Consider the following 26,305-nt stretch of genomic DNA (forward strand, 5'->3'; position numbering starts at 1 on the left):
GTGGGACCGTCGTATGATTATCTGAGAAATTGCGGAAGAGGTGGGCATCAGCACTTTTTCAGCACATTCCACTGTGAAAGATTTTGTCATGAAAAGAGTGGCGGCGAAATTCATCGGCACGAAGCTGATGACGCAGCAACAGTGCCTCCGTGTTAAAGTCTCACAGGAGATGTTGTAACATGTCCAGCTCGTCAACCATTTGGAAGATTCAGATGGTTTTCGGTGGCTTTTCAGTCGTGTGACTATCCATTCCCTCACAATGCAAAGGATACTCCCATAGACTGTATATATGTTCCATGCAGGTTATGAGCCTACATGGTTCACAAATGGTCCTGGGCCATATTGGAATTGTGCTACTGTGTAACACTCCTGGAAGTGCCAAAAACAGTGGTCCAGAAATTAAAGTATGGTTCAAATTTACAAACATTTTATGTATGTCCTAAATAAATAAATAAATGCATAACTTGATCTTAACCCATTTGGGATCACATAAATATGCAACATTGCTCAGAAGCTAAGAGATTCATTCTGAAACTGGAAGTTTGTTATGCCCTTTCAGAAATGGTGGGCAGAATTGGAAGTTAAAAAATAAATCTCACATGGTCCAGATGTGCAAAAATGTGTGGACCATATGCTGGACAAACCCTTTTTACATTGCAAATAGCTCTCTGATGATTGAGTTTGAAGGTAAATTGGGGCCTTTCTAGGTGTCACCAATCTTGGTAGTGCCTGACTCCACCAAAGTCGTAGCCAACCAATGGGTAAAGGAGTGGCAAATGGGCAAGAACAGTGGGACCTGGCTATGACTAATCAAAGCTTACCATATTCACCTATCTCATAGTTACCAAGTTAACTAAAGCTAATAGTCTGTGTGACCTTGATAAGAAGTGTTTGATTAAAGCATGTTTTTGCAGAGTGGGCAGTGGTCCCAACTTGTCCCCTGGCACTCCGAAACGGAGGTGTTCCTTTGTCTCGCTCGATCAGCAAATTGGTCCTTAAAGCTGTAGTAATAGTCCTTATTCTCTGTGAAGCCCGTAAAATTTTCACCGAAAGCCAGATAAATTTTTCGAATGGTTTCCAGCTGCTTGTCTCTAACAGTTTTTGAAAAAATTCTGATGGAAAAAAAAGCCCAAATCATTCCGCCATTTCCTGACAATGAAAATCCGACGAGGGGGCTGGACCACTCCTCCCACAAGGCGTGCTCACAGGCGAATGATGCAACAGACAGGTGTGGAAAAACTCACGCATGCGCATGAAGGTTCAAGCTTGGCTGACGTAAAAACATATGAATCAAATCCATATAGTTTTTGAAAAAAATAAAAAGGTACAATACTTTTCTCACAGACCTCATATGTACAATGACAATAAAGGCTTGTCTTCTTCTTCATTTACTGTGCAATTTTGGTACTGTACTTTTTGTACTATTGCACGCAATGTCCACCGCACGCTCACACTAGTGACGACGGCACTTAGCTTAAAAACAAACATGGTGGGGTTTGTTTTAGTGACAGATGACTATTTTAAATTAGCTTATTGACAGAGCTTCTTTTAACACACACACAAAACAAAAACAAATCCACTACACCGTAAGCCGTCTGGAGGCATTTGCAGTATTCGCTGGGACTAGGGATGCTCCCAGTGCCAATCACAGATACAGATCACATGGATTGGCTGTACATTTTAAAATTTATTTATGATGAGTGCTACTGGCTACATAAAATCGCCTTAATTTAGACAAAAAAAACCCAAACATTTTTACTTGATTCTTCAAGAGAAAACATACAAAAACCTTGCAGCACAAAAGTATTCAGTCAAAAGGACAACTGAAAAACACCTAAATTTACCTGCTATCTGGATCACAAACATTGAAAACATTAAGGTGCTCAAAAAGTGCAGAAAGTGAAATAATTAAAGCCAGTATATCTCACAACATCGCATAAATCAAATAATGTCAAGTAAAAAGGGATATATTCAAAGTTAAATGCAGATTACATTCAAATAATGTGTAATAAGTTACTAAATCAAAAATACCCGAGAGCATAGTTTACTCTTTTTGTGCATAAGAAAAACAACTGTTTACCTTTCTTACAATTTATAAAAGAAATAATGTAATGGGTTTGTTGCTTCATAAGTAAAATAAAAAGCCCATTTGCTTCTTAACTAACATCAATATGGTCTTAAAGACCTTGAAACAGCACAAGTGAAATTAAAGTGCATTTACTCTGAAAAGGGAAAAAAATTAGTCTCTGAGCCTTTGTTTGTCCACAATGTTGGACACGGCGCGAGCGCTCAACTCTCCACACTTGTGCATCATGCAGACAGGTAAGCTCTTTTTACTCTAGCAAGGTCCGGAAATCCGATTCAGAATAGCTTTTATTCACCAAGTATCCACAAGAATACAAGGAATTTGAAGTTGTTATTGCATGGGATATATGAATTGGTGTTTTTTTTTTTGTTTTGTTTTTTTTTGGCAGGTTAAATTGTTCATCAGTGTGATGGCCTGTGGAAAGAAACTGTTCGTGTGTCTTGTTGTTTTAACGTACAGAGCTCTGTAACATCGACCGGAGGGAAGGAGTTTAAACCGTGTGTCCAGGGTGTGAGGAGTCTGCAGAGATGTTACCAGCTTGCGTCCTGGTCCTGGACCAGTATAAGTCCTGGATGGAGAGCAGGCTGGCTCTGATTATTTATTTATTTATTTTTTTTAATTTTCTGCAGACCTTATTAGTTTTCCGATATTCTAATGGTGATATACTCTGAGAGATGGGTGGCTCTGAGAGATAAATAATCATCTCTGATGGTGCTATACTGTCAGCATGAGGCTGCTGCGTGTTTTCACCAAACATTGAAGGGAAGGATCTTGGCCGTGTCACTTTCTCTGCTTGCTCCCCTGTGTTGCTTCGGGTTCTTGGTTTGGGTCCTTCTGAGTGGCTCTGTCGTCAGTCCAAGAAGCAGTCTTTGTGTTTTAGTCTCAAATCCTGCAGAATAAAATCTGTCTTTGTACTTTCGGGGGTGGGTGGTCACATTAATTTAGCATGAAACTCATTGTTTCAGGCTACTTGAGAATAAAACCATTACAGTAAATGCTCATTTTATATATCATTTATAGGGCTGAAACGGTTAGTCGAGTAACTCGAACAATTCTATTACAAAAAATGTTCGAGGTCAATTCTGTGCCTTGAAGCTTTGTTTAATGTTGTGGTGCCAGGCCTGTGTGTGGCGGTGTAACATCCCCAGAAAAACAAACAGAAGAAGACTAGAGCATGCATAAGCCATGTAAGTGCTAATAAAATTAGCACAATAGTTACAGCTTTCCAACACGACACAGAGTGAAATAAAGCCTTTTAGGAGAAAAATGGTCCATGCTGATCATCTGAAATAGCTTACTGCACATTAAAGCCAAGCAGTGTGTTTGTTTTTTGTTTTTGTTTTTTAAACACCTTTTCGTCCGCTGCCTGCTCTCCGCTCTATGTGGGGAGTGGCTTTTCGCGTGGCAACCAGTGGCTGCCTCTCTCTGCCCGGTGTGAGCACCTCAGCACTCCCCTTATAGCTCCGTCCCCAGACACACTGACAGTCTCTGGAAGAAGTTCACTCTTCCTTCTGTGTTTTGGTCAGACTCGCACTGAGTGTTTTGCTTTTTAATTTTCGCTTTTTTTGGCAACACACAACGCTTTCACAAACACAGTAACTCAAATAAAATAATAATAAAAAACTGACTGCGAGGCTTGCATGTTCAACCTCCAGCTGAAATGCATTGGCTGAATTGCAGAGAAAGAGGGATTAAAAAAAAAATCACACAGGGACCCAGTTCACCAACCTTAAAAAAAAAAAAAAATTTATATGGTTAAATTTTACAAGTTGTAGAAAACAACAGAAAGCCACTTCCCATCGCCATTTCAGCAAAATGTCAAGACTTTGGCCTGACTTTGGCTGAGCTCCTGACACCAGCAAAGATCCAAAACTTGTAAAGATGTGAAAAATTAAATAATTACCTGGGAAAACAGAAAGGGATACACTAAATTTGACAATCTCCGTGATGACGCACCGACATTGTGCCATTGCTTGGGAGAGCCCTGGACTGTTGATGTTAAAAACACAAAAGTACTTTTTATCCGATTACTTGATTAATGGATAGAATACTCGATTACTAAAATAATCTATAGCTGAAGCCCTACATTATTATTTGATGATTTTCTCACCTTGGGTCTATGATAGTTGCCAAACTCTAGAGGGGCTCCTTTTCAATGTCAGTAAATGTTTTAGTGACAGCTTCCAGCAACATGGCCTTATTTCTCCACCATGATCTGCTGCAGCATCTTTGGTGATGAGATGCTTCAAAACCATCACAGAAGGTATGACATCAGCAGCAGATGCAGTTGATGAGCATATTTCCTTAGTCAGCTCTTCAAGAGATTCCAGGAGTGTTATGCTTTCAATCAATTCCACTGGAAAGATGTGAAGGTAGCAGGTAGCTCAAATTCAGCTGTGTGAACATCCAGTGCTCATTTTTTCTCAAGGAGACTGTGGCGCATATAGTAGGTGCTAGTCCACCTAGTGCTGACATCTTGTTGCAGTCTTTTGGTGGGCTGGCTTGTTTCTGTACGCTCTGAAGTCTTGTATGCTAAGGGAGAGTGCCTGAAGTGCTCCACAGTGTATCTCCCTTTGGCAATGATGTCACTTATGATGTCACAGGGGAGGTGATGGTCTCGTGGTTAAAGCGTTGGGCTTGACACCAGAGAATCCTCTGTTCAAATCCCACCCTGACCGGAAAATCACTAAGGTCTCTTGGGCAAGGTCCTTAATCTCCTAGTTGCTCCCAGTGTGTAGTGAGCATCTTGTGTTGGAGCACCCTGACATCGGGGTGAATGTGAGGCATTATTTGTAAAGCCCTTTGAGTGTCTGATGCAGATGGAAAAGTGCTATATGAATGCACTCCATTTACCATTTATTTACTTATACTGCACTGTGACAGCACTGCATCATGGATGGCCAGCTGAACTGTGTGTGACATACTAACCCAGCATCTGTCAAGCCTTTCACCATGTTTGTGAAATGTGGTTGCTAAAGCTACAGCAGTATGGGAGCCAGAAAAGTCCTGGGCATGCAGAAGAGCTTTATGAAGTTGAAAATCTGCATCAATCCTTTGAGCTGTTAAACTCGGCATCGACACAGGACTGATGTCCGAGCTCCATTTATCACTCATGAAACAGAGGATAAGATGCTTTCTTTAAGGAGATGTTCAATGTGAGAGTATGCTGTCTGGTGTAGCTCTGGCAGCTTTGTAAAGAAATTTACATTTTGGTACATCCATTGCTGCAAATAAGGCCTGCCGTGGATAAATTCATGACCATTTCCAATTCACTGAATATATCTTGGACTTCATTTACATTGGCCATTAAGAAATGGGATAGAAGGATTATAAAACAGGAAAATGGATCAAATCCCAGCTCAGGTTTCGCATGTGCCTTCTGGCAAATTCCAGCTGAAATTTCACATTCTTAAGAAAATCATCATCTATACCACTTCATCATGAAGCTGTATGAGTGGTGACGCAACAGACAAAAGTTGCACTATGTACAGTTTTACAACCACAGAAGCCCATAACTCCTTCAGTTATTGTAGTGTCTTGGTTGCTTCCCTCACTAGTCTTCTTCCAGCATGGTCACTCAATTTTTGAGAACTGCCTACTTGACACAGATTTACCACACAGGACCGGACAGGAATGTTTGCATTTCTTAATTGATGTAAATGAAGTCTGAGACATATTCAATGACTTGGAAATGTTCACGTGTTCATCCCTTGACTTGTCTCAAAAACACAGTGTGAAAAAAGTGTTCATTTAATTCCTATATTTAGAATAATTGCCTTCATCCCAACTTTTTGTGGAATGTGTTGCAGGCCTTAAATGCAGGAATGGATTTATATTACCAAATGCAGAGTTTACTGCACAAAACATAGAATGTCTATGTTTCATACTGTGCAATGAAATAGAAGTCAAAGTAAATATCAGGATCACGGTGTTAAGTTTAGCATTTTCCATATTGCCCCAGCTTTTTCTGATTGAGGATTGTACACAGTAGAATACAAATAGCTCTTAAGATTGATCTTCAATATTTCTATTTTGGAGCCGCTAACATCCACAGGCAGGTTTTGTGTCCCTCTCTCTCTTTGTTTTCCTTTTTTCATCTTTAATGGTGCTTTCACACCTACCTTATTTGGTCTGGACCTTTTAAGCTGCGTTCACACCGGGCGCGACGCGAGCGACTGCAGCCACAGGTTGCCATGTAATCCCTATGTAGGGACACGTTTTGGCACCAAACCACGCAGCGCGATGCGATGGACACGAGTGAAGCGATTTTGAGCGTTTTGCGCGTTTGTGGCGCGATATTGCGTCACGTCGCGTTGCCCTCCTCCCCAAGTTCAAAAATCTGAACTTTTTCGTCTCGTCACGCCGCGATGACCAATCAGGGACTGAATATGTAGTGACGTGGAGATGTCTGGAGTTTGACTGAAGAAGTGAACATGTCCTGTATCTGGTAGCAGCCTGTGAGCAGGACTTATGTCTCTTTTGTCCTTTATTTCACAATCATGACAGAGTTTTTGGAGTGAACAACAGCATCACAGCAGCGGGGAGCGGAGTTTCTTTTTATTTTTATTTTACGTGCGCGCAAATCGTCCTGGAGATTATTTTACTTATTAGCTACACAGCTGTATAATAAAGCAAATGGTGACTGGTTTCTAAACACAATTATGACAGCGTTTTTGGAGCGAGCAGCAGCCCTACTTGCAGCAGCGGGAGCGGAGCTTTTTTTTTTGTTTTACGTGCGCGCGCGAGCGAATTGTCTGTAGAGAATGTTTTATTAATTAACTACACAGATGTATAATAAAACAAATGGTGACTGGTTTCTAAACACAGTTATGACAGAGTTTTTTGGGGGAAGAGCCAGCTGCAGCAAGCAGTGGAGTTTCTTTTTTTTTTTTTTTTTTTATTGTTTACATGTGCACGCGTGAACGGGACAGTTAATCCTCAAATTGGCTCCCGCAGAGGTGGAAGGACCGCTGAAAGTGGCCGTCACCCAGACACAGCTCCTGCAGCAAATAATGATACTCTGTATTGGGAGCTTTCCAATGATGACGCACCGGGGCGAATTTTCGCAGCGAAAGGCCACCCAAGCAGAGCGACACACCAGGCGAAGGAGGCGCGTCCGTCGTCTGGCGACCCACGCGAATTTGTAGCGTCTGATCGCTCCCGGTGTGAACGCGGCTTTAGACTTTTCAGTTTGATTCAAATCAAAATAGTAGGTGTGAAGCGTGTTTCAGATCAAGGTCAGAACCAAAGAACCAAAAGAGGTGGTCTGAACTGAAGCATGGTTTGGTTTGTTTGCATTGGGGAAATGTTTTTCTTCGAGGGTTCGGTTCAGACATTTGGACCAATTACTGGAAGCTTATATGGTTAGCAGGGGTGGTGGCCAAAGAGTTAGTGCACTTGGTTTCAGTGTGGAAGGTTCCCGGTTCAAACCCTGCCACAAACCTGCCACATTTCTCCATGTTATGTCAGGAAATGCATCTGCCGTAAAACTTGTGCCAAATAAACATGCAGATCCACCTTGGGTTTGCTGTGGCGACCCTGAGTGAAAACAAGAGAACAGCCAAAGGAACTTGCTTAATGAAAGTTTACGTGGTTGTTCCCCATCTGAGTTTCGATGTTATGATTTTGGGTGGTCACATTCACGATCTGTCAGTTATTTGTTTTGTGGAGACTCTTCAAATTTCACATCTTGTTGACATGTTCAAATGATAAATTTTCCTTTTCTGGCTTTGGGGTGAGTTATTCAAGTTCTTCAAAAACTAAATGAATCGATTTTAATATTTTTCAGCAGACTAACTATGAGTAATGTAACATTGAGCATCACAGATCCTTTCTGTTTGTAGTTTAACTGCCTGTGAGGTGGTTAGTCAAACTGGAACACTGGGCTGCTTTATTATGAGCTCATAACCCATTTGACAAATAAAGCAGCTTGCTTCTTGCCAACAAAATATAGCACTCACCACAGACTTCAGGCCAGACTTGTATTTTAAAAAAATAACTGTTAGAGGCTTGGAAAGCCGGTGGTGTGGATGGGTGGCACAGTCAGCAGCAGCTTACATTCCTCAGGGAAAGCCTTGTGGAGACGTGCTACCATCCTCATCGCTGTATGTGCCGGCGCTGACAGCATCACGGGCGGACGACCTCCACATGTAGGTCACAAGAGGAACCACAAGAAAAATTAACACGTCAAGCAAGTAGCTATTACAATGCAGCACAGGAATTTAACATTGATCACATGTTCTGCATCCCTGTAATGAGATGTTATGGGTTCTAAATATGCAGACCGCTTTGGAAAGCTGTACTTACAGATGTTTAAATTTGCTCCGCATTTGTTTGCTCTGTCAACAGTGCACAAAAGTCTGATTGTGTCTTTATTTTCTTATTTTAAGGAACTCCTGATCCAGTTGCAGCTCTTGGAATCAGGCCCAATCAAAGCGCTTTTTTTTTTTTTTATAATCATATCAGATATATTCAACACACGTTGCACAGATCAGTCTGCATTCCTTCTCACTTGGCAGGGGCGTCGGACTGGGGGGGGTAAAGGGTAGTTTGTACCCAGGGCCCAGAGCATGGGAGGGGGCCCACAAAAAACTGGCATTAAATACATTTTTGTGTTGCATTTTATTAATGTCCATACAATTCATGTTATAAAAGAATATAATTAGAATGAATGTATAAATGTTGCGAAACATAATTCTGCTCTAACAATAATATTGAAAGATCTCTGAGGGCCCTTCCACCCCTGTACAGTTGTACAATGGTTTAGTCCAGACGCACAGGCGCCACCCCCCCCCCCCCCCCCCAAAACGGGATCTGACAGAGAGAGGAGGGGTTTTTAGGCTGAAATAAGACATGTCTTTACTAAAAAAAACCAAAAAAAAAAAAAAACAAAGTCCGGATTTCAAAAAAGAAGAGACAAGGGAAAACAGTTGCTAACCAAATTCTTTGAGAAGAGAGGTGAGCTCGAAAACTATCTTAACGTGCATGCAGGAAACTTGCTAATATCAGCACTGAGGACATATAAACTTCACAGTTTAACAGGGAAAGACAGGATAAACCCACACCGGTTTTGGTGGCAAAATAACTAAACAAGCAGCCGCAGCTCTGCTCATCTCCCCCCACAGGACACACAGTCCATGTGGGAGGGATGGAGGGGGACACGGAGCAGCGCGCGGCTGCTGCTGTGACGACACACAGGACAGGAGCAGGACAGCTTACTTCTGCTGCAAGAAATCAAATGTCTTGCTTGACCCAATCTCCCCCGACTTTCCACTGGTTGTTAGCGCATTTATGGCAAATTAATTACCCAAATGCTAAAAATAACTGCATGCATTTAGCTGTCCCTTTCATTATATACGAGGTCTGTTAGAAAACTATCCGACCTTTTTATTTTTTAAAAAACTATATGGATTTGAATTGTGCGCTTGCATCAGCCAAGCTTGAACCTTCGTGGGCATGCGTGAGGTTTTTCACGCCTGTCGGTTGCGTCATTCTCCTGTGGGCAGGCTTTGAGTGAGCACTGGTCCGCCCCCCTCGTCGGATTTTCATTATCAGGGAAATGGCTGAGCAATTAGAGCAGTGCTGAATCAAATTTTTCCAGAAACTGTGAGAGACAGCCAGGTGGAAACCATTCAGAAGATTCAGACGGCTTTCGGTGAGGATACTCTGGGCGTCACACAGATTAAGGAGCATTACAACCGGATTAAAGACGGCCCACAGCAGCGGAAGGCGCTCCGCGCTCCGAGAGGCCATCGACAGGCTGAAACGACCAGATCATTTCCAAAGTGAAGGCTGTGTTGATCCGGGACGTCGTCTGACTACCAGAGAAATTGCAGAAGAGTTGGACATCAGCACTTTTGCGGCACATTCCACTGTTACAGGAGATTTTGTAATGAAAGACGTGCGGAGGAATTCGCGCGTCGGGACAAAGCCGCAATGGCACGCAACAAAAAGCCTGAAAAAACATGCATTCGCCTGCCTGTCTTGTGTGGGATATAATATGACTACAGTCCAGTTGCAACCTGCCTACAAAACACATGCACACACACAAATAAGTTAAACTTTTTACAATAAAAAATGTATTATCAGAATGTAATATTAACATTATGAACCCCATGGCCTTTAGTTTCAGACAAAGCAGGAGGTGCTGGTCCAGGTTCTAGTCCCTCATCTTTTCAAGTCAAATCAATGTATTAATTTATATAGCTCCAATGAGATTGCCTCAAGGTGCTTCACACAGCATAATAAAAACAGATCTAATTAAAAATTTAAAAACACAATAAAAGACAAAACCATAAAAGAACACAAGCAACGAGGATGTTAGTGAAGGTGAGCTTATGGAACCACTTTACAAGCAAATTATTTAACTAAAATGTAATTAAATTTTAGTAACCTTTACAACATTTTTTTTCCTGTTTTGTCTTTTTGCTTTTTAGGATTACCTAATAAATGGTGTGTCTTTGTAGTTGCAGGAACTGAGGAACAGATAGAAGATGACTATACAAACTATACAATATTACAGATAATTACAAAGTATACAGAAAAGGAATAGGGCTATTATGGTATGAATGTAGAGAGTGTATAATATGAATGAACCTTTTTCCTTATTTTTTTTAACAAACACAAATATGCAATATAATATAACTGCATTGATTTATTCAGTCTAATATTGTTAAGAAATAACAGGAATTACCTTCTTTTTTCAAATACAGGGTTATAAAATGTCATTTTTATTATGACTGTTTATGTTACTTCATAAGACAGTCCAGTACTCCCTTAACCTACAAGTTGTAGGTTAAGGGAGTAATATTCTGGAAGTCTGTTTATGAATATGGACTGAGTTTACTGAATGTCATTGACTATAAGATGGGTAATCTGTTCTTTAATGTTTTGATTGTAGAATATTGTATTAGGCATTTTTTTTCTTCACAAAAGAATTACACACTATTAAGCGATGAATTACACTTACTTTTATTTAATTACTTCCATCCATCCATCCATTTTCTTCCGCTTTATCCGGAGTCGGGTCGCGGGGGCAGCAGCTCAAGCAAAGCCGCCCAGACCTCCCGATCCACACACACCTCCCCCAGCTCCTCCGGGGAACTCCAAGGCGTTCCCAAGCCAGCCGAGAGATGTAGTCCCTCCAGCGTGTCCTGGGTCTTCCCCGGGGCCTCCTCCCAATGGGACGTGCCCGGAACACCTCTCCAGCGAGGCGTCCAGGGCGTCAGAGCCACCTCAACTGACTCCTTTCGATGTGGAGGAGCAGCGGCTCGACTCCGAGCTCCTCCCGAGTGACCGAGCTCCTCACCCTATCTCTAAGGGAGCGCCCAGCCACCCTGCGGAGGAAGCTCATCTCGGCCGCTTGTACTTGTGATCTCGTTCTTTCGGTCATGAGCCAAATCTCATGACCATAGGTGAGGATTGGAGTGTAGATCGATCGGTAAATCGAGAGCTTTGCCCCCCTACTCAGTGCTCTCTTCACCACGACGGTCCGATACAGCGACCGCATCACTGCAGATGCTGCACCGATCCGTCTGTCGATTTCATACTCCATCCGTCCCTCACTCGTGAACAAGACCCCGAAATACTTAAACTCCTCCACTTGAGGCAAGGACACTCCACCGACCTGAAGAGGGCAAAGCACCTTTTTCCGGTCGAGAACCATGGCCTCGGATTTGGAGGTGCTGATTTTCATTCCGGACGCTTCACACTCGGCTGCAAACTGCCCCAGTGCACGCTGAAGGTCCTGATTTGACGAAGCCAACAGAACCACATCGTCCGCAAACAGCAGAGACGAGATTCTGTGGTTCCCAAACCAGACCCCCTCTACACCCTGGCTGCGCCTAGAAATTCTGTCCATAAAAATAATGAACAGAAGTGGTGACAAAGGGCAGCCCTGGCGGAGGCCAACGTGCACTGGAAACAGGTTTGACTTACTACCGGCAATGCGAACCAAGCTCCTGCTGAGGTCGTACAGGGACCGGATAGCCCTTAGCAAAGGTGCCCCGAGGGACACAGTCGAACGCCTTCTCCAGATCCACAAAACACATATGGACTGGTTGGGCAAACTCCCATGAACCCTCGAGCACCTGATGGAGCGTGTAGAGCTGGTCCAGTGTGCCACGACCAGGACGAAAACCACACTGCTCCTCCTGAATCCGAGGTTCAACCATCGGTCAAATTCTCCTCTCCAGTACTCTGGAATATACCTTACCGGGGAGGCTGAGGAGTGTGATCCCCCTATAGTTGGAACACACCCTCCGGTCCCCCTTCTTAAACAGAGGGACCACCACCCCTGTCTGCCAATCCAGAGGCACTGTCCCCGATCGCCACGCGATGTTGCAGAGGCATGTCAGCCAAGACAGTCCCACAACATCCAGAGACTTAAGGTACTTGGGACGGACTTCATCCACCCCAGGAGCCTTGCTACTGATGAGCTTTCTAACCACCTCGGTGACTTCGGCCTGGGTAATGGATGAGTCCGCCTCTGAGTCCCCAGTCTCTGCTTCCTCTTCGGAAGACGTGACGATGGGATTGAGGAGATCCTCTACGTATTCCTTCCACCGCCCGACAACATCCCCAGTCAGGGTCAACAGCTCCCCACCCGCACCGTAAACAGTGCTGGTGGAGAGCTGCTTCCGCCTCCTGAGGCACCGGACAGTTTGCCAGAATGTCTTCGAGGCCAACCGATAGTCCTCCTCCATGGCCTACCCGAACTCCTCCCAGACCCGAGTTTTTGCCTCTGTGACCACACGGGCTGCGGCACGCTTGGCCTGCCGGTACCTGTCAGCTGCCTCCGGGGTCCCACCTACCAACAAAGATACGTAGGACTCCTTCTTCAGCTTGACAGCATCCCTTACTTCCGGCGTCCACCACCGGGTTTGGGGATTGCCACCGTGACAGGCACCAGAGACCTTGTGACCGCAGCTACGAGTGGCCGCATCAACAATGGAGGTGGAGAACATGGTCCACTCGGACTCCATGTCTCCAACCTCCCTCGGGATCTGGGAGAAGCTCTCCCGGAGGTGGGAGTTGAAGACCTCGCTGACAGAGGGTTCCGCCAGTCCTTCCCGGCAGACCCTCACGATACGTTTGTGCCTGCCAGGTCTGACCGGCTTCCTCCACTCCCAGCGGATCGAACTCACCACCAGGTGGTGATTGGTCGGCAGCTCTGCCCCTCTCTTCACTCGAGTGTCCGAGACACGTGGCCGGAGGTCAGGTGATACGACTACAAAGTCGATCATCGACCTCCAGCTCAGGGTGTCCTGGTGCCACATGCACTTATGGACACCCTTGTGCTCGAACATGGTGTTCGTGATGGACAAACTGTGACTAGCACAGAAGTCCAACAGCTGAACACCACTCGGGTTCAGATCAGGGAGGCCGTGCTTCCCAATCACCCCCCTCCAGGTCTCACTGTCGCCGCCCACGTGGGAGTTGAAATCCCCAGGAGAACAATGGAGTCCCCAGTCGGAGCACTATCTAGTACCCCTCCCAGGGACTCCAAGAAGGTCGGATACTCTGCACTGCCGCTCGGCCCGTAGGCTGAGACAACGGTGAGAGACCTGTCCCCGACCCGAAGGCGTAGGGATGCGACCCTCTCGTTCACTGGAGTAAAGTTCAACACATGGCGACTGAGCTGGGGAGCAATAAGCAATGTGACCCCAGCTCTCCGCCTCTCCCCGTGGGCAATGCCAGAAAAATGAAGTGTCCAGCCCTCTCCAGGAGTTGGGTACCAGAGCCCAAGCTGTGCGTGGAGGTGAGCCGACTATCTCTAGTCGGTATCTCTCAACTTACCGCACAAGCTCAGGCTCCTCCCCCCCCAGTGAGGTGACATTCCACGTCACAACATCCAGGGGCTGTGAGCACAGACCGGGCCGCCGGGCCACCCGCCCTCGACCGCCACCCAATCCTCTCTGCACCCGACCCCGTGGCCCCCTCTGCAGGTGGTGAACCCACAGGAGGGCGGGCCCACGACGCTCTTTTGGTCTGAGCCCGGCCAGGCCCCATGGGCTAAGGCCCGACCACCAGGGGCTCCCATGCAAGCCCCAACCCCAGGCCTGGCTCCAGGGTGGGGCCCCGGCTCCAGCATACCAGGCGACGTCTCTGTCCTTGATTTTTTTTTTTTTTTTTTTTTTTTTTTTTTTTTTTTATACTGGTCATGGAGGTTCTGAACTGCCCTTAGTCTGACCCGTCACCTAGGACCTGTTGCCTTTGGAGACCCTACAAGGGGCACAAAGCCCCCGACAACATAGCTCCTAGGATCATCCGGGTACGCAAACTTCCCCACCACGATAAGGTGGCGGCTAGAGGGGGACATTTAATTACTTATTTTAGAATTTTTTTTTTCCAAATTTTTCCATTTAATTACTTATTTTGGAAAATTGTGTTAAATTAGATATCTTCCTGTGACTGTAGATCTTATATCCCAAACCCTAATTTGTAGTCAAGTTAACATTGGGGTATATCTCTGTTAAAATGCACAGGGATGCACCAAATTGCACCATTTTCTAGAAAATGCTGCAATTTGGTCCCCTAGACAACCCCCCCCCCCCAAACTCAATATGCTCCCCAACTTTAAAATGGGTTTTGACTCTCAGGTGTGATCCAAGGTATACATGATTTAGACCTGGATTGACTACACATTAGAAATTTGGTGTTTCCATTAATAAAAAAGAACATAACAGTGTGTGTGTGTGGGGGGGGGGGCTCAATATGGCTAGTACTAGGGCCCAGAATTGGTGCTATGCCCCTGTCACTCGGTTTCATAGCGCAGTGACAACGGAGCTAACGGACCCTCGGTGCTTTACTCTTCAGTAGTGCTGCAGTACATGACTTAAAAGCATGTTTATCCTTTGCTTTGTCGTCATCTCTCTTTCCTCCTGCCAACAGGACTGTAGCCGAAGGGTAATGGGCTGGAAGGACCCCCGGACCCCCCCCCCACCCCCCCTCCCCACCCCCCCCCCCCCCCCCCCCCACCCCGTTTAACGGTTTCCACTTTCCAACGAGCCATTTTTAAAGATATTTTTGCATATTATGCCAATTATCCTAATCATTATGATGTATGATTATTATTAGTAGTAGTAGTCGATTATGTTTTGTTTTTTCTTTTTCTTCAGTCGAAACAGCCACCAGTCTTTCATCGTTGTTCCACTCAATGATAACTGTGTTCTAGTTTTATGACTACAATGCTGTACTAAGTGGAATTGATAATAGTCTCATAAAAATTCGTTTTACTTTACTCTGTAAAAAATAAATACATATGTTTAGAAGCAGCTTGATTTGAAGATTTTTTTTTTTTTTTGAATGCATTCAGTTGTCAAATATATGTATCTATCGGATTATTGTAGTTGCAGTGTGCTCTGTGCAAGTTTAATATCTAGGAAATACAAGTATTGGATCAGGACTCTGTATCAGCAAATACTTTATTATACGACTCAGACTGGGGGCCAAAAACCCCCATGATCAGGACATCCCTAGAGTGTGTGTGTTTTTTTTTTTTTGTTTTTTTTTAACAAAAGCACATCCATTCTGTAGTAATGCGTGTTGGTGCCAGTCTGGTTAAAGAAGTGTGAGGAATATGTGACTCATGCATCATATATCAGCGAAGTGGGGATTGTTTAAAGTTGATGTTTGTGTCCAGCCATAGACTTTTGCTGCTCCTCAATTGGCTTGTAGCTGCTGGCAGAGACTGTAGTGATGGTTCAGTCCCTTGATCTGCTTCTCAGCCTGCTCTATAAGCACACAGGCAGCTAGGATCTTGACTTAAATGATTCAATCAATAACTGCACACATTGCCAACAGTTTTTCCCAGGACTGCCAGTATGGAGTAAATAAATTTAGTTTTTGAGAACTGAAAGAATCATTAAATGGGGAAACATCATGAATAATTGGCTGGCATCTGCGCCTGCTGCCCTGGAAGTATCAGGTGTTTTCTGGTTCTAAGAGAGTTACATTATCTGAGCAGAACAGCTGCTGTAAATGCTTGCCTACGTCCTGTAATATCCCGATAACACAGAACATCTGGTGACTATTATACTGCAAAGTTCAGTTTTGATAAGTTTGCAGTATGATAGTGTTGAAGTAGAAGGATAGACGTTTGACAGAGAAAGAACGGATGGTGATGCCCATTTATTAACAAACAAAACCAAAGTAGGATGGATGGACAAATAAATGTACAACACCAAATCAGAAAAAAATTGGATGATATGGGCAGGAAAAAAAATTCCAGAGTGATTACATTTATATCGACTTCAGTTTCATTACAGGCAGTATGAACCAAAGATATTTCAAGTTTTGTGTGGTCAGCTTCATTTCTAGATTAATATACATCCGTTCCTGCAAAACACAGACATTTACCACTTTTTGCCATCCCTGATCACAACACTTAAAAGGTGTGTTAGGCATTACTTTGTCTGATTCTTCCTGCAAACATGTCTTAAGGTGTACAACAGTACTGGGTCATCTTGGTTGCGTTTTTCACTTGAAAATTCTCCATACAGTCTCTGTTGGAAGACAGGTCAGGACTGCAGGCAGACCAGTCCAGTATCCGTGCCCTCTGCTTCTGCAGCCATGCTGAAGATGTTTTGAAGGCAACATATGTTGCTCTGAAATCTCAATAAACCTTTCTGCATAAATGCTGCCATCACAGAAGTGTCAGCTTTTTGCGAACTGCATTGACACAACTCCATACCATGACAGACCCAGGGTTTTCCATTTGTTGCTGATAATGGTCTAGATGGGCCTTTTTGTCCTTGATGTGGAGCACATGACGTCCATTTCTTACAAAAAAGATCAGGAATACTGATTTATCTGACCATAATACACATTTCCACTGTGTGATGGTCGAACCCAGATGTCTCTGACCTCAGAAGTTGCTGCCATTTCTGGACAGGTTTAACATAAGGTTTTTTGTTTTCTTCACAGTAAAGTTTCAAGCATCGTTTGTGAATGTCAGTCTGTGCCTTTTACCCTTTATGCACTGAAATTCATCTAGATTCCTTGAATTATTGAATCATATTATGCAGTTTAGCAGAACAAATATGCGGGTCCCTTCCAGTGTTTCTTTGAGAAACATTTTTAAACATTTCTCAAATTTTTTTCCCACACATTTGTTGACAAACTGGATATCTTTTGTCCCTCATAGATTCAGCCTTTCTTGGATGCTGTACTAAATCATGATTACAATCACCTGTTTGAAATAACTTTTTTAACCTTATTAGCCATAAGTTGTCTCTGTTCCACCTTCCATCCATCCATCCGCGACCCGACTCCGGATAAAGTGGAAGAAAATGGATGGATGTGATGTAGGCTTAAAATGTGGAAATGTTTTATAATTGCCCATAATTAAGGGCAAAGTCATTTGTTTAATATAAATAATTTGCTTTGCTATGCAGGTCAAAACTTGGAAGCCATCAAAATCCAAGTATTAACAAAATAACACTTCAAAATAACAGTTAAATAATGTGCTTTCATTTAGTCATTTACTGTATTTTAGTGTTTGCTGTGCAGTCTCTTAATGCAACACATTCAACTTGAATAAAGAAACTAAGAAATAGTACCCATGGGTATGAAAACAGTAAAGGCTACAGCAGTGTGACATTTGACCATAAGTACCTTGACCTTTATCCAAATGATTGACCTCTAGCTGAGCTTGCCATAGAAATTCTGAAATCCATCTAAGTGTGTGCAACATTTGGTCTAAATCAGGCTGAAAATGAAATTCCTTGAACTGTGTCAAAATGGGCAGTTTCGGGGCCAGCCTTCATTGATAATACCAAGTTTGGGAGAAATCAGAAAAAGGAGGAGGAGGACAGCAGATCTTGGCATGACCTTGACCCCAGTGATTAACCTTTGGCAAATTTGACCTTGCCTGGGCAGTTACAGAACTCACCTCCATGTCTACCAAATTTGATGGACATCAGAGTAAAAAGTCATAATTTTGACCTTTTGACCTTTGCCTAAACAAACCCCTCTAAGGATAGTTCTAAGGTCAACCTGCATGTATGTAGTGTGCTTGATGGAAACTGGCCCAAGCACCTCTGAGTAGTAGTCTAGTGGAACAGAAGAACAAACATTTCTCATGTAGTATAATGATCATACGTGTGCTTTTCTCAGATTAGCACCAGTCTTCTTCAGTTAATTCATGTTACTCTTTTTATATTCCATACTATATTTTCAAATGATTTTGATCAACATGTTGAAAGGATTTTTTTTCTTTTTGTTTTTCCTATGTGCCTCAACTGCACTAATGATTGAATGTGGATTTCGAAATCATCATTTCTCCTGCTGACGACACATCTGCTCTGACCAGACGAAGAGGTAAGAAGCCAGATTTTTTTCTCAGCCCTGCCCCTGAATGTAAAGCAGGTTAATGGTGACCTGGCTTTGAATTAGTTGAAACTGGGATGTTTTATGTGTAAGGTTATTTATTTATTTATGATTGCTGCTGCTATTCGAGAAGCTTTTGTGCAGATGGTGTAGATCTGAAAGAAGTTTCTTCACTCGTTTTCAGTCTGTGGCAAAATGGTCTTATTTTAAATGTCAGTGTGCAGCCCAGGTGTAAAATCAGTGCACACTGTGAAGTAGTGGTTTGTGTTTCTTCTCTGGTCCTTGTGAATCTGAGAGTAGGTGTGTTCTCAAAGCCCAGTTTTGCTTGTTCCGTGTCTCAAAGTGAGAATGGAGAAGGCATGTAGGTGCATCAGCTATGTTGGTGTACCTGCTTTTCACATGGTAGATTTGACTGATTGTAAAGACTTTTCAGCTTCACAATGTTTCTGTGAAATCTGTGGCTTTCCTGAAGTGTGAGAAACATGCCCTGTCTGGACATGCAAGCTGTTTAACTGAAACTTTCAAACATGCATGTCTTTCTCGGTTCCTTGTAAATGAAAGAAAAGCAGATTAAGGTAGAGCAGCTTTGACAAAAGTTTCATAAGAGTAACAGGACAGAGGACATGATGTTTTGGGGTTGAATAATCTGTCATCTGCATCTGAGTTCCTCACACAGATTTAGTTGAATTCATGTAGTCACATGATTAATTCTACATGTAAGCCTTTCACTTCAACTCAAGGCGAAAGCCCTGTTGTCGCTTTCATGCATGTGCATCCTGGATGATGGCGGTCTATATGCATGAAAACCAGTGTGTGAAGATAACAGTTGAATTTGAGTGTGCTCTAGCACACAATTTGATGATGCAACATGGTGATCTAGTTTGTTGTGTGATGATGCAAAATACTGGGTTTCTACCATGTGATGTTAGGGGAAAAAATGACAGTCCATAGTAAAATGTTTAGCACAACCATGGCACTTTTTGTCAAGTAATGCTGAAAATTCAGCAGTGATGGAATATCCCAATTCACCGTGGACACCCTCCTGGACCTTCTGAGGGCTTTGGTCTTAAGGATGAGAGTTCAACCTGTTAGCTTCTGGGATACATATCAGTGAAAGTGACAAATGGGGCTCAAAGTCCACATTCAGAAATTTCTGGATCTTGTTCTTGCTCAGATTCCCCCCTTTGAATGTTCTGACTGGAAGTGGTTATATGTAGTTCTACTGCCTTGGAGCTCTTTCAGCTTGTTGGTCCTATTGCCATCATTTTTTGTACATCATGTAGTCAACTGTTAACATGACAGACGCACTTCCACCGGATGGTACCAGCTCACCTTTGTTCACTTTTGGTACCAGGTGCTTCCTTATTCAGTGCTGATTGTAGCCCCTCTAACATCTTCAACGCAACACAAAAAAGAAAGTGGCACAATTTAGCTTTTGCATGTTGGTACACACAGTACTAATTGTTTAACAACATTTTTAAAAAATCAGGCATCGACATTAACACTTGTCCGATTGTCCGGGACAAGTGTAAAATGTGATCGGACAAGCAATATGCTCTAAATCTGGAGTGGCTTTTTTTTTTTTTTTTTGGTTTAAAACTTTAAAATTCTTTATTTTCATCGCTCAGAACCAAAATACCTGACCACCACCTTTTTTTTTTCTCATTTACATCACGTCTTGTCTCGCACCTCGCGAGAAAGCGTCTTCACTTTTTCCCACCACTCTCCACGCAGCGGACAATCACAAAACATGATATCAATGTGTGCGCGAGACCACTGTATGGAGTGTGCGTTCGTAGTAGGGCTGCCACAACTAGTCGACTAGTCACGACAACGTCGACTGTTGAAACCGTCGACAACTAATTTAGTAGTCCACGAGTCGTTTATTTTATTTAAGTCTTTGTTTTTCTCTCAATTCATAGTTTTAGGCAGCGAGCCGTCCTGCCGTCTGTTGAACGTTCAAACTTGGATAAGACAGCCGATTCAAACAGTGGCCGTCTTGTTCAAAGCTGTCTAAAATGCGCAGTTTACCGGAGGAGCTGTGTGTGTGTGTGTGTGTGTGTGTGTGTGTGTGTGTGTGTGTGTGTGTGTGTGTGTGTGTGTGTGTGCGCGCGCGTGCGTGCGTGCGTGCACGGAGTCAACTCGCTGCAGACTGCGAGGGAGGGTGATTCCTGAACGGAGGCACGAGGCGTTACATTCTGCTGAGAACCATCAGTGCATGTGAGACAGTGAGCACGGAGCAGAAGAGAGGATTTTAACCCGACTGAACATGTTAAAAACAAAAAAAAACGAAACCAAACCATGGAGCTGCCTTTACTTCTCTTTCCACTTTTTCTACCGGTGCTTTTCTGATGGCACCGTCCTGTTCACACCATGTGCGCATCCTATACTGAATTTATGAGATCATGAGATGAAATAAACAGTTAAATATCCTTAAAAATGAGAATAAATAAATGAACTGAGCAAAAATTACACATACATGGGTTAAAAAAAACCCTGCTGTGGAGAAGCTGTGCAGTGATGTTCAGAGGCACAGATCACATAAAGCAGGTGAGAACTCTGAACTTTAACAACTGTTACTTTCCAAAGGTATTTATTTATTCAGTCTTAAGCTTACTGTACTGTTCAAGCACAAAACGTGACTGATGAGGAGAAAAATAAATGACTTCATCACACTAAAATGAACTGGAGTCAATAAAAATACAAGCTGCTGATTTTTGTTATTTTTCAAAGTTAGCTGCAGCTATATGTTTTATTCATTTCAAAGTGAGTTACCTCTTATTTTAATCTGATTTATTTATACAAAAAATATGGGGAGTCAAATCAGCCTGCATTGTTCTGTTCAGTTTATATCAAAGTTTTTCTGCACATGTCCGTGTATTTTTTCCTTCTTTATAAGAGTTTGGTGTTTGCGTTTGCTCCACAAAGTTTTAAAACACAATAAAATGTTCACACTTTTCTTTATAGCAGTTCTGTAATTTCAGAAATGCAACAGAAACAACCACAAATCAGAAAAAGTTGGGACTATATGTAAAATGAAGATAAAAATAAAAATGCTGCACTATTCCCACTCACAGAAGCCAAAAGTTCTTCCAGAGCTGTCTTGGTGGCTTCCCTCTCACTTTCTTCAACATGGACATTTAGTTTTTGAGAACTGCCTACCTGACACAGATTTACTATAAAGTACCACACTGTTTGTATTTCTGAATGATTGATGTAAATGAAGTCTAAGAAATAGTCACTGATTTGGAATGTTCATGTTTTCATCCCCTGATGTTTCTGTAAAATGCTGCAGGCCTTAATTTAGGAAATTATGTATGATCCGACTAGTCGACTAATTGCAAAATAATCGTTGACTAGTCGACTATGAAAATAGTCGTTTGTGGCAGCCCTAGTTCGTAGCATATTCTTGCGAGATGCTGTGGCAGGAAACATTAGATAACAAACATCACATCAATTAACACGCCTTTTGAAGAATATACTGAACAGAATGTCTTTTCTAAAACCTCCAAAACCGGGCCAGATACCAGGGGAAGCGCCAGTCAAACGCAAAGCATCAACCCCTGCAAGTGTAGAAGCTTCAAAAAGAGGTATGAAGAGAGAGGAAGTTTGTGAGTAGCTGGACACATGATTATCGGTGGCTGGGCACAAGAAAGAGGACAACACAATATACTGCCATGTCTGTTGGGATTTTCCTTCAATTGCGGACCAGTAAGTCATTTTTTAAATGTTGAAATAAAAGAATTTGATTTGCTTTATAAAATACATACTGGCAAATGATCATGCATTGAACAGTGATGAATTCAGAAAATACACAGGAGAGAAGCAGATGCATATTGGCATTTAACAATTATTTACATTTTTTCCTCAGTTATGAACAATCGCAGGAGAGAAACATTATGAGCTGTCTTGGTTAACAGATTAAAAGGCTAGAGGCAGTGCATACAATATGTAATAACATTTATTTTTTGGAAATTTTATTTTACCCCACACAGGAGAGAAGCAATTTATGAAAACGTGTAAGTTCAGTACTTCCACAGTAGTTATCTTCTAATTAATCAAACAAGCAGTCATTGTAAACAATAATAAATAAGCTTAATTTTCAGAGTTGAACAGGGTGAGAAGAATGACAGTATTAACTTTTTCATGAAGTGATATGTCACAGCAAAGTAGATGTGATAAATATTTAATTTGAATTTCAGTCCCAGAAAATGTTGAAATGTAATGATTTTCTATTTCAGCTGCAATTCATATGTTGGAATATTAAAGTTAAAGTACTTACAAGCAAAAGAAGTATGACAGGTTTTATTAAGTGACAAGTCAAAGCAAAGTATATGTGATAAATATTTCATTTGAATCTCACTCACGGGTTGTCCAGACAACGAGCTTTTCCAATAGGACAGTAAACTGCCAGGGTTACTTGTCCTATGGACAAGTACACTAAAAAGCTTAATGTCAATGCCTGAAAATGTTTGTTCAGGATGCGCCCACCGCCCATGTCTCTCACAGTTACGACACTGTGATAGTGATGATTCTCTCTGTCCAATCGGTACTCTGCAATGTTTTCACATCTCCTTTTGGTATTACCTCAGCTCACTTGGAACTGCCAAGGAAGTGATACAAAAATCAAGTACCACGCTTGGCCAATGGAAAAACCCCTAAAAAAGTATGTAAAGTTGAGTCTAGCAGGTACCATGCAGTGGGAAAGCATGATTATTTACACCCCAAGATGCACAGTAGTTCCAATGAGTGTGACCCTGATTTTGTTACAACCAGTCATGCTTTTACTTAGTTCATGTGGAGAAAGATGGCACAGCGCTGTTATTTATTGATTTAATGACAGTTTCTGCACATATGCTAAATCAAGAAGGGCCACGGTATGAGTTCATTCATTCCTAATTGATGGCTCCAGTTGTGATGGTGTCACCAGTTTTTCCAGTAGCCAGAAGCGTGCATGCTTCTGTGTCAGAACCATCCTCTTCCCTCGCTGTTGCTCCTCCTCTCCATATCGTTGTCAAAATCCCACAGCTCTGCAGCTGTGTTTTGCTCGGCTCACTGGGGATGAAAGAGGCATGTGTTTGTCTTCAAGCTCAAATGGTTTGCAGACAGAGAGAGAGAGGGTTGAATCTGTATGGGTGTGACAAACCCAGCTTCATTCCTCAGTGACATTCTAAGTCTGTGACAAAGCTGCGGCATTCACAAAGGCAACAACACCTTAAGAAGTTTTCCAAGACAACAAGATCTCCCTCAGCTGTGTGACTGCTTCAGCTGGTTGTGCTCCTGATGGTTTGCTGGGCGGTGTAAGCAGACGTTGGGGGGGAATCTGTCCAGGTTAACATTTCTGAAGGGTCCCTCCTCTGCACACACACCCTGTGGCTATTGCACACGATAGTCTGGTTTAGTTAAAGAAAGAGCGTGGCTGTGGCATCCTTGTGTTAGCACAGAATAACGTCACTGTTCCGGGGCAGCTGTGGACAGCGAAACATAGCAATGGGGACAGCAGATCTTTGTCGTTAGCTCCCCCCCCGAGAACAGCTCCACGTGCACACACACTCGCTCACGCTACGCGCTCACCATAGTGCATTCCACTGTGGCTTTTACTCAACTAGCCATTAGCTTCAGTACTGCCACTGCAGCTAAAGTGGAAGTAGTCTATACTTGGACTTTATCAGCCTATTAGTTTACTCGTTATTGCTGTCGATGGTTTGCCCTTCTCTCTTGTTGCTGTCTGTTTTTCCTATTTGGTGTCACTGCCAATCTGTGCACGCTTGTTTTGTCCATTTACAAACTGGAAAAAACAGAATCTGCAGATATGCTGCACCACACCCTGCTGTTGAGTGATTGACATTGTATTGTTGAAGACATACATCCAGTACTACTGTGAAAGGAAAAAAATAAACACAGTAATTAAGCAAAGGGTGTGAACAGGTCATCTGATGTCACGGCTCAACAGATGTCAGGAGGAATCATGACAGTCTCTTATGGGGCTGAAAAAGTTGACGTTCTTTCTTGTCCATGACGCATTGAAATAAGCTGTCAGTAAAGACTAAAGTGCTGTTAGATCACGGTTTACTTTAGATTAAATTTTAAACTATAGACTGGTCTGAATTCCCTAAATGATTTGCTGCATTCGCATGTTAATTGTACAAACCTGTCATATAATTCACTACAGCAAAGTCTGTTGTCTACAGCAGCAGATGTAAAGATGATGTGAGATGCAGCCACTTTGCATTTTTAATTAAACAGACAGCAAAATATTTCATGAAATATCCAACAGCACAGAAGCTGTGGCTCTGGTTGCTTAAAAATGTCACCTTTTGCAATTTTACAGAATTGTATGTACAATTACATAATGAACTCAAACATCTATGTGTGTAATACATAAAAAATCAAATACTCACTGCAAAGTATATTTGAAGATAATGATAATCATTTTGAGTCCTGGTGGTTGTCTGTGCGTGTTGTTGTGGAAACAAGACATTTGAAAGCATCATCTTACGCTCTGGACAATACTGATTGATATTTTTCATTATTTTATAACATTTTATGGTCCAAACAACTAATTGATTAATTGGTTTATTATATTATGGTGCCTGGTTTCCTCCAAACATGACACCTGGCATTCACGCCAAAGACTAAACCAAACCAAAGAATTCTGACAGACCAAACCAGAGCATTCCGTTTCTCATGGCCTGAGAGTCCTTCAGGTGCTTTTTGGCAAACTCTCGGCAGGCTGCCATGTGACTTTTACTAAGGAGTGACTTCCGTCTGGCCACTCTACCACACAAGCCTGATTGGTGGCTTGCTACAGAGATGGTTGTCCTTCTGGAAGGTTCTCCTCTCTCCACAGAGGAATACTGAAGCACTGACAGAGTGACCATCGGGTTCTTGGTCACCTCTCTGACTAAGGTCCTTCTCCCCGATCACTCAGTTTAGACAGGCAGCCAGCTCTAGGAAGAGTCCTGGTGGATCCAAACTTCTTCCATTTACAGATGATGGAGGCCACTGTGCTCATTGGAACCTTCCAAGCAGCAGAAATGTTTCTGTGCCCTTCCCTAGATTCTTGACAATCCTGTCTTGGAGGTCTACAGATAATTCTTTTGACTGCATGCTTTGTTTGACTGCATGCTTTGTTTGCACCGTCAACTGTGGGACTTTACAGGTGTGTGCCTTTCTAAATCATGTCCAATCAATGGAATTTACCCCAGGTGGACTCCAGTTAAGCTGTAGAAACTTCTCAAGGATGATCAGTGGAAATAGGATGCATCTGAGCTCAATTTTGAGCATCATGGCAAAGGCTGTGAATACTTATGTACATGCAAAAATCTCAAACTTTTTCACATTGTCATTATGGAGTATTATGTGTAGAATTTTGAGGGGAAAATTAATTTCATCCATTTTGGAATAAGGCTGCAAGATAAAAAAAAAAATGTAGATAAAGTGAAGTGCTGTGAATTCTTTGTGGATGCACTATATTGTGTTCTGATGGTAGTTGAGGTGATTGGCCTGATCAAAGACAGATACAATGAAATAAAATTGTACAGTCAGTATGCAAGCATTTCTGCAGTGTTCACCTTCGTTGCGCTAATTCTAACCTCTATTACAATATCTCACAGAAAGAAAGTATTTATGACAGTGCCACTCTCCTCTGCCAGCCATTGTCGTTTGGGAATCTGGTGTATTACTCAGTGAAACATGAGCCATCATCTTTTGAGGTCTCCAGCGGTAACGTGTGGGCTTAATTCTGTGGGCCTGTAGTGAGATTTGCTGTGTGGTGGCACAGTTATGATGCAGACACAGAGGCTGTAGTGGTACAGGGATTTAGCCTGTGGGTTTGGCTTTGACAGGCAGTCCACTGGACTTCTGCACTTTGATGGGATGGCACACAAT

General features: G+C 42.8%; 1 protein-coding gene across 1 annotated transcript in view; it reads left to right on the plus strand.

The window, feature by feature from the left end:
• Positions 1 to 26,305, plus strand: part of LOC117509599 (septin-4-like) — a 276,086-nt gene that overhangs the window by 8,587 nt on the left and 241,194 nt on the right. Inside the window, exon 2 of the mRNA XM_034169341.1 lies at positions 18,399 to 18,406. Within this exon, the coding sequence (XP_034025232.1) occupies positions 18,399 to 18,406 (8 nt within the window). The remainder of the gene's footprint in view (positions 1 to 18,398; positions 18,407 to 26,305) is intronic.

Source organism: Thalassophryne amazonica, chromosome 4, assembly GCF_902500255.1.
Source record: "Thalassophryne amazonica chromosome 4, fThaAma1.1, whole genome shotgun sequence".
Classification (NCBI taxonomy): Eukaryota; Metazoa; Chordata; class Actinopteri; order Batrachoidiformes; family Batrachoididae; genus Thalassophryne; species Thalassophryne amazonica.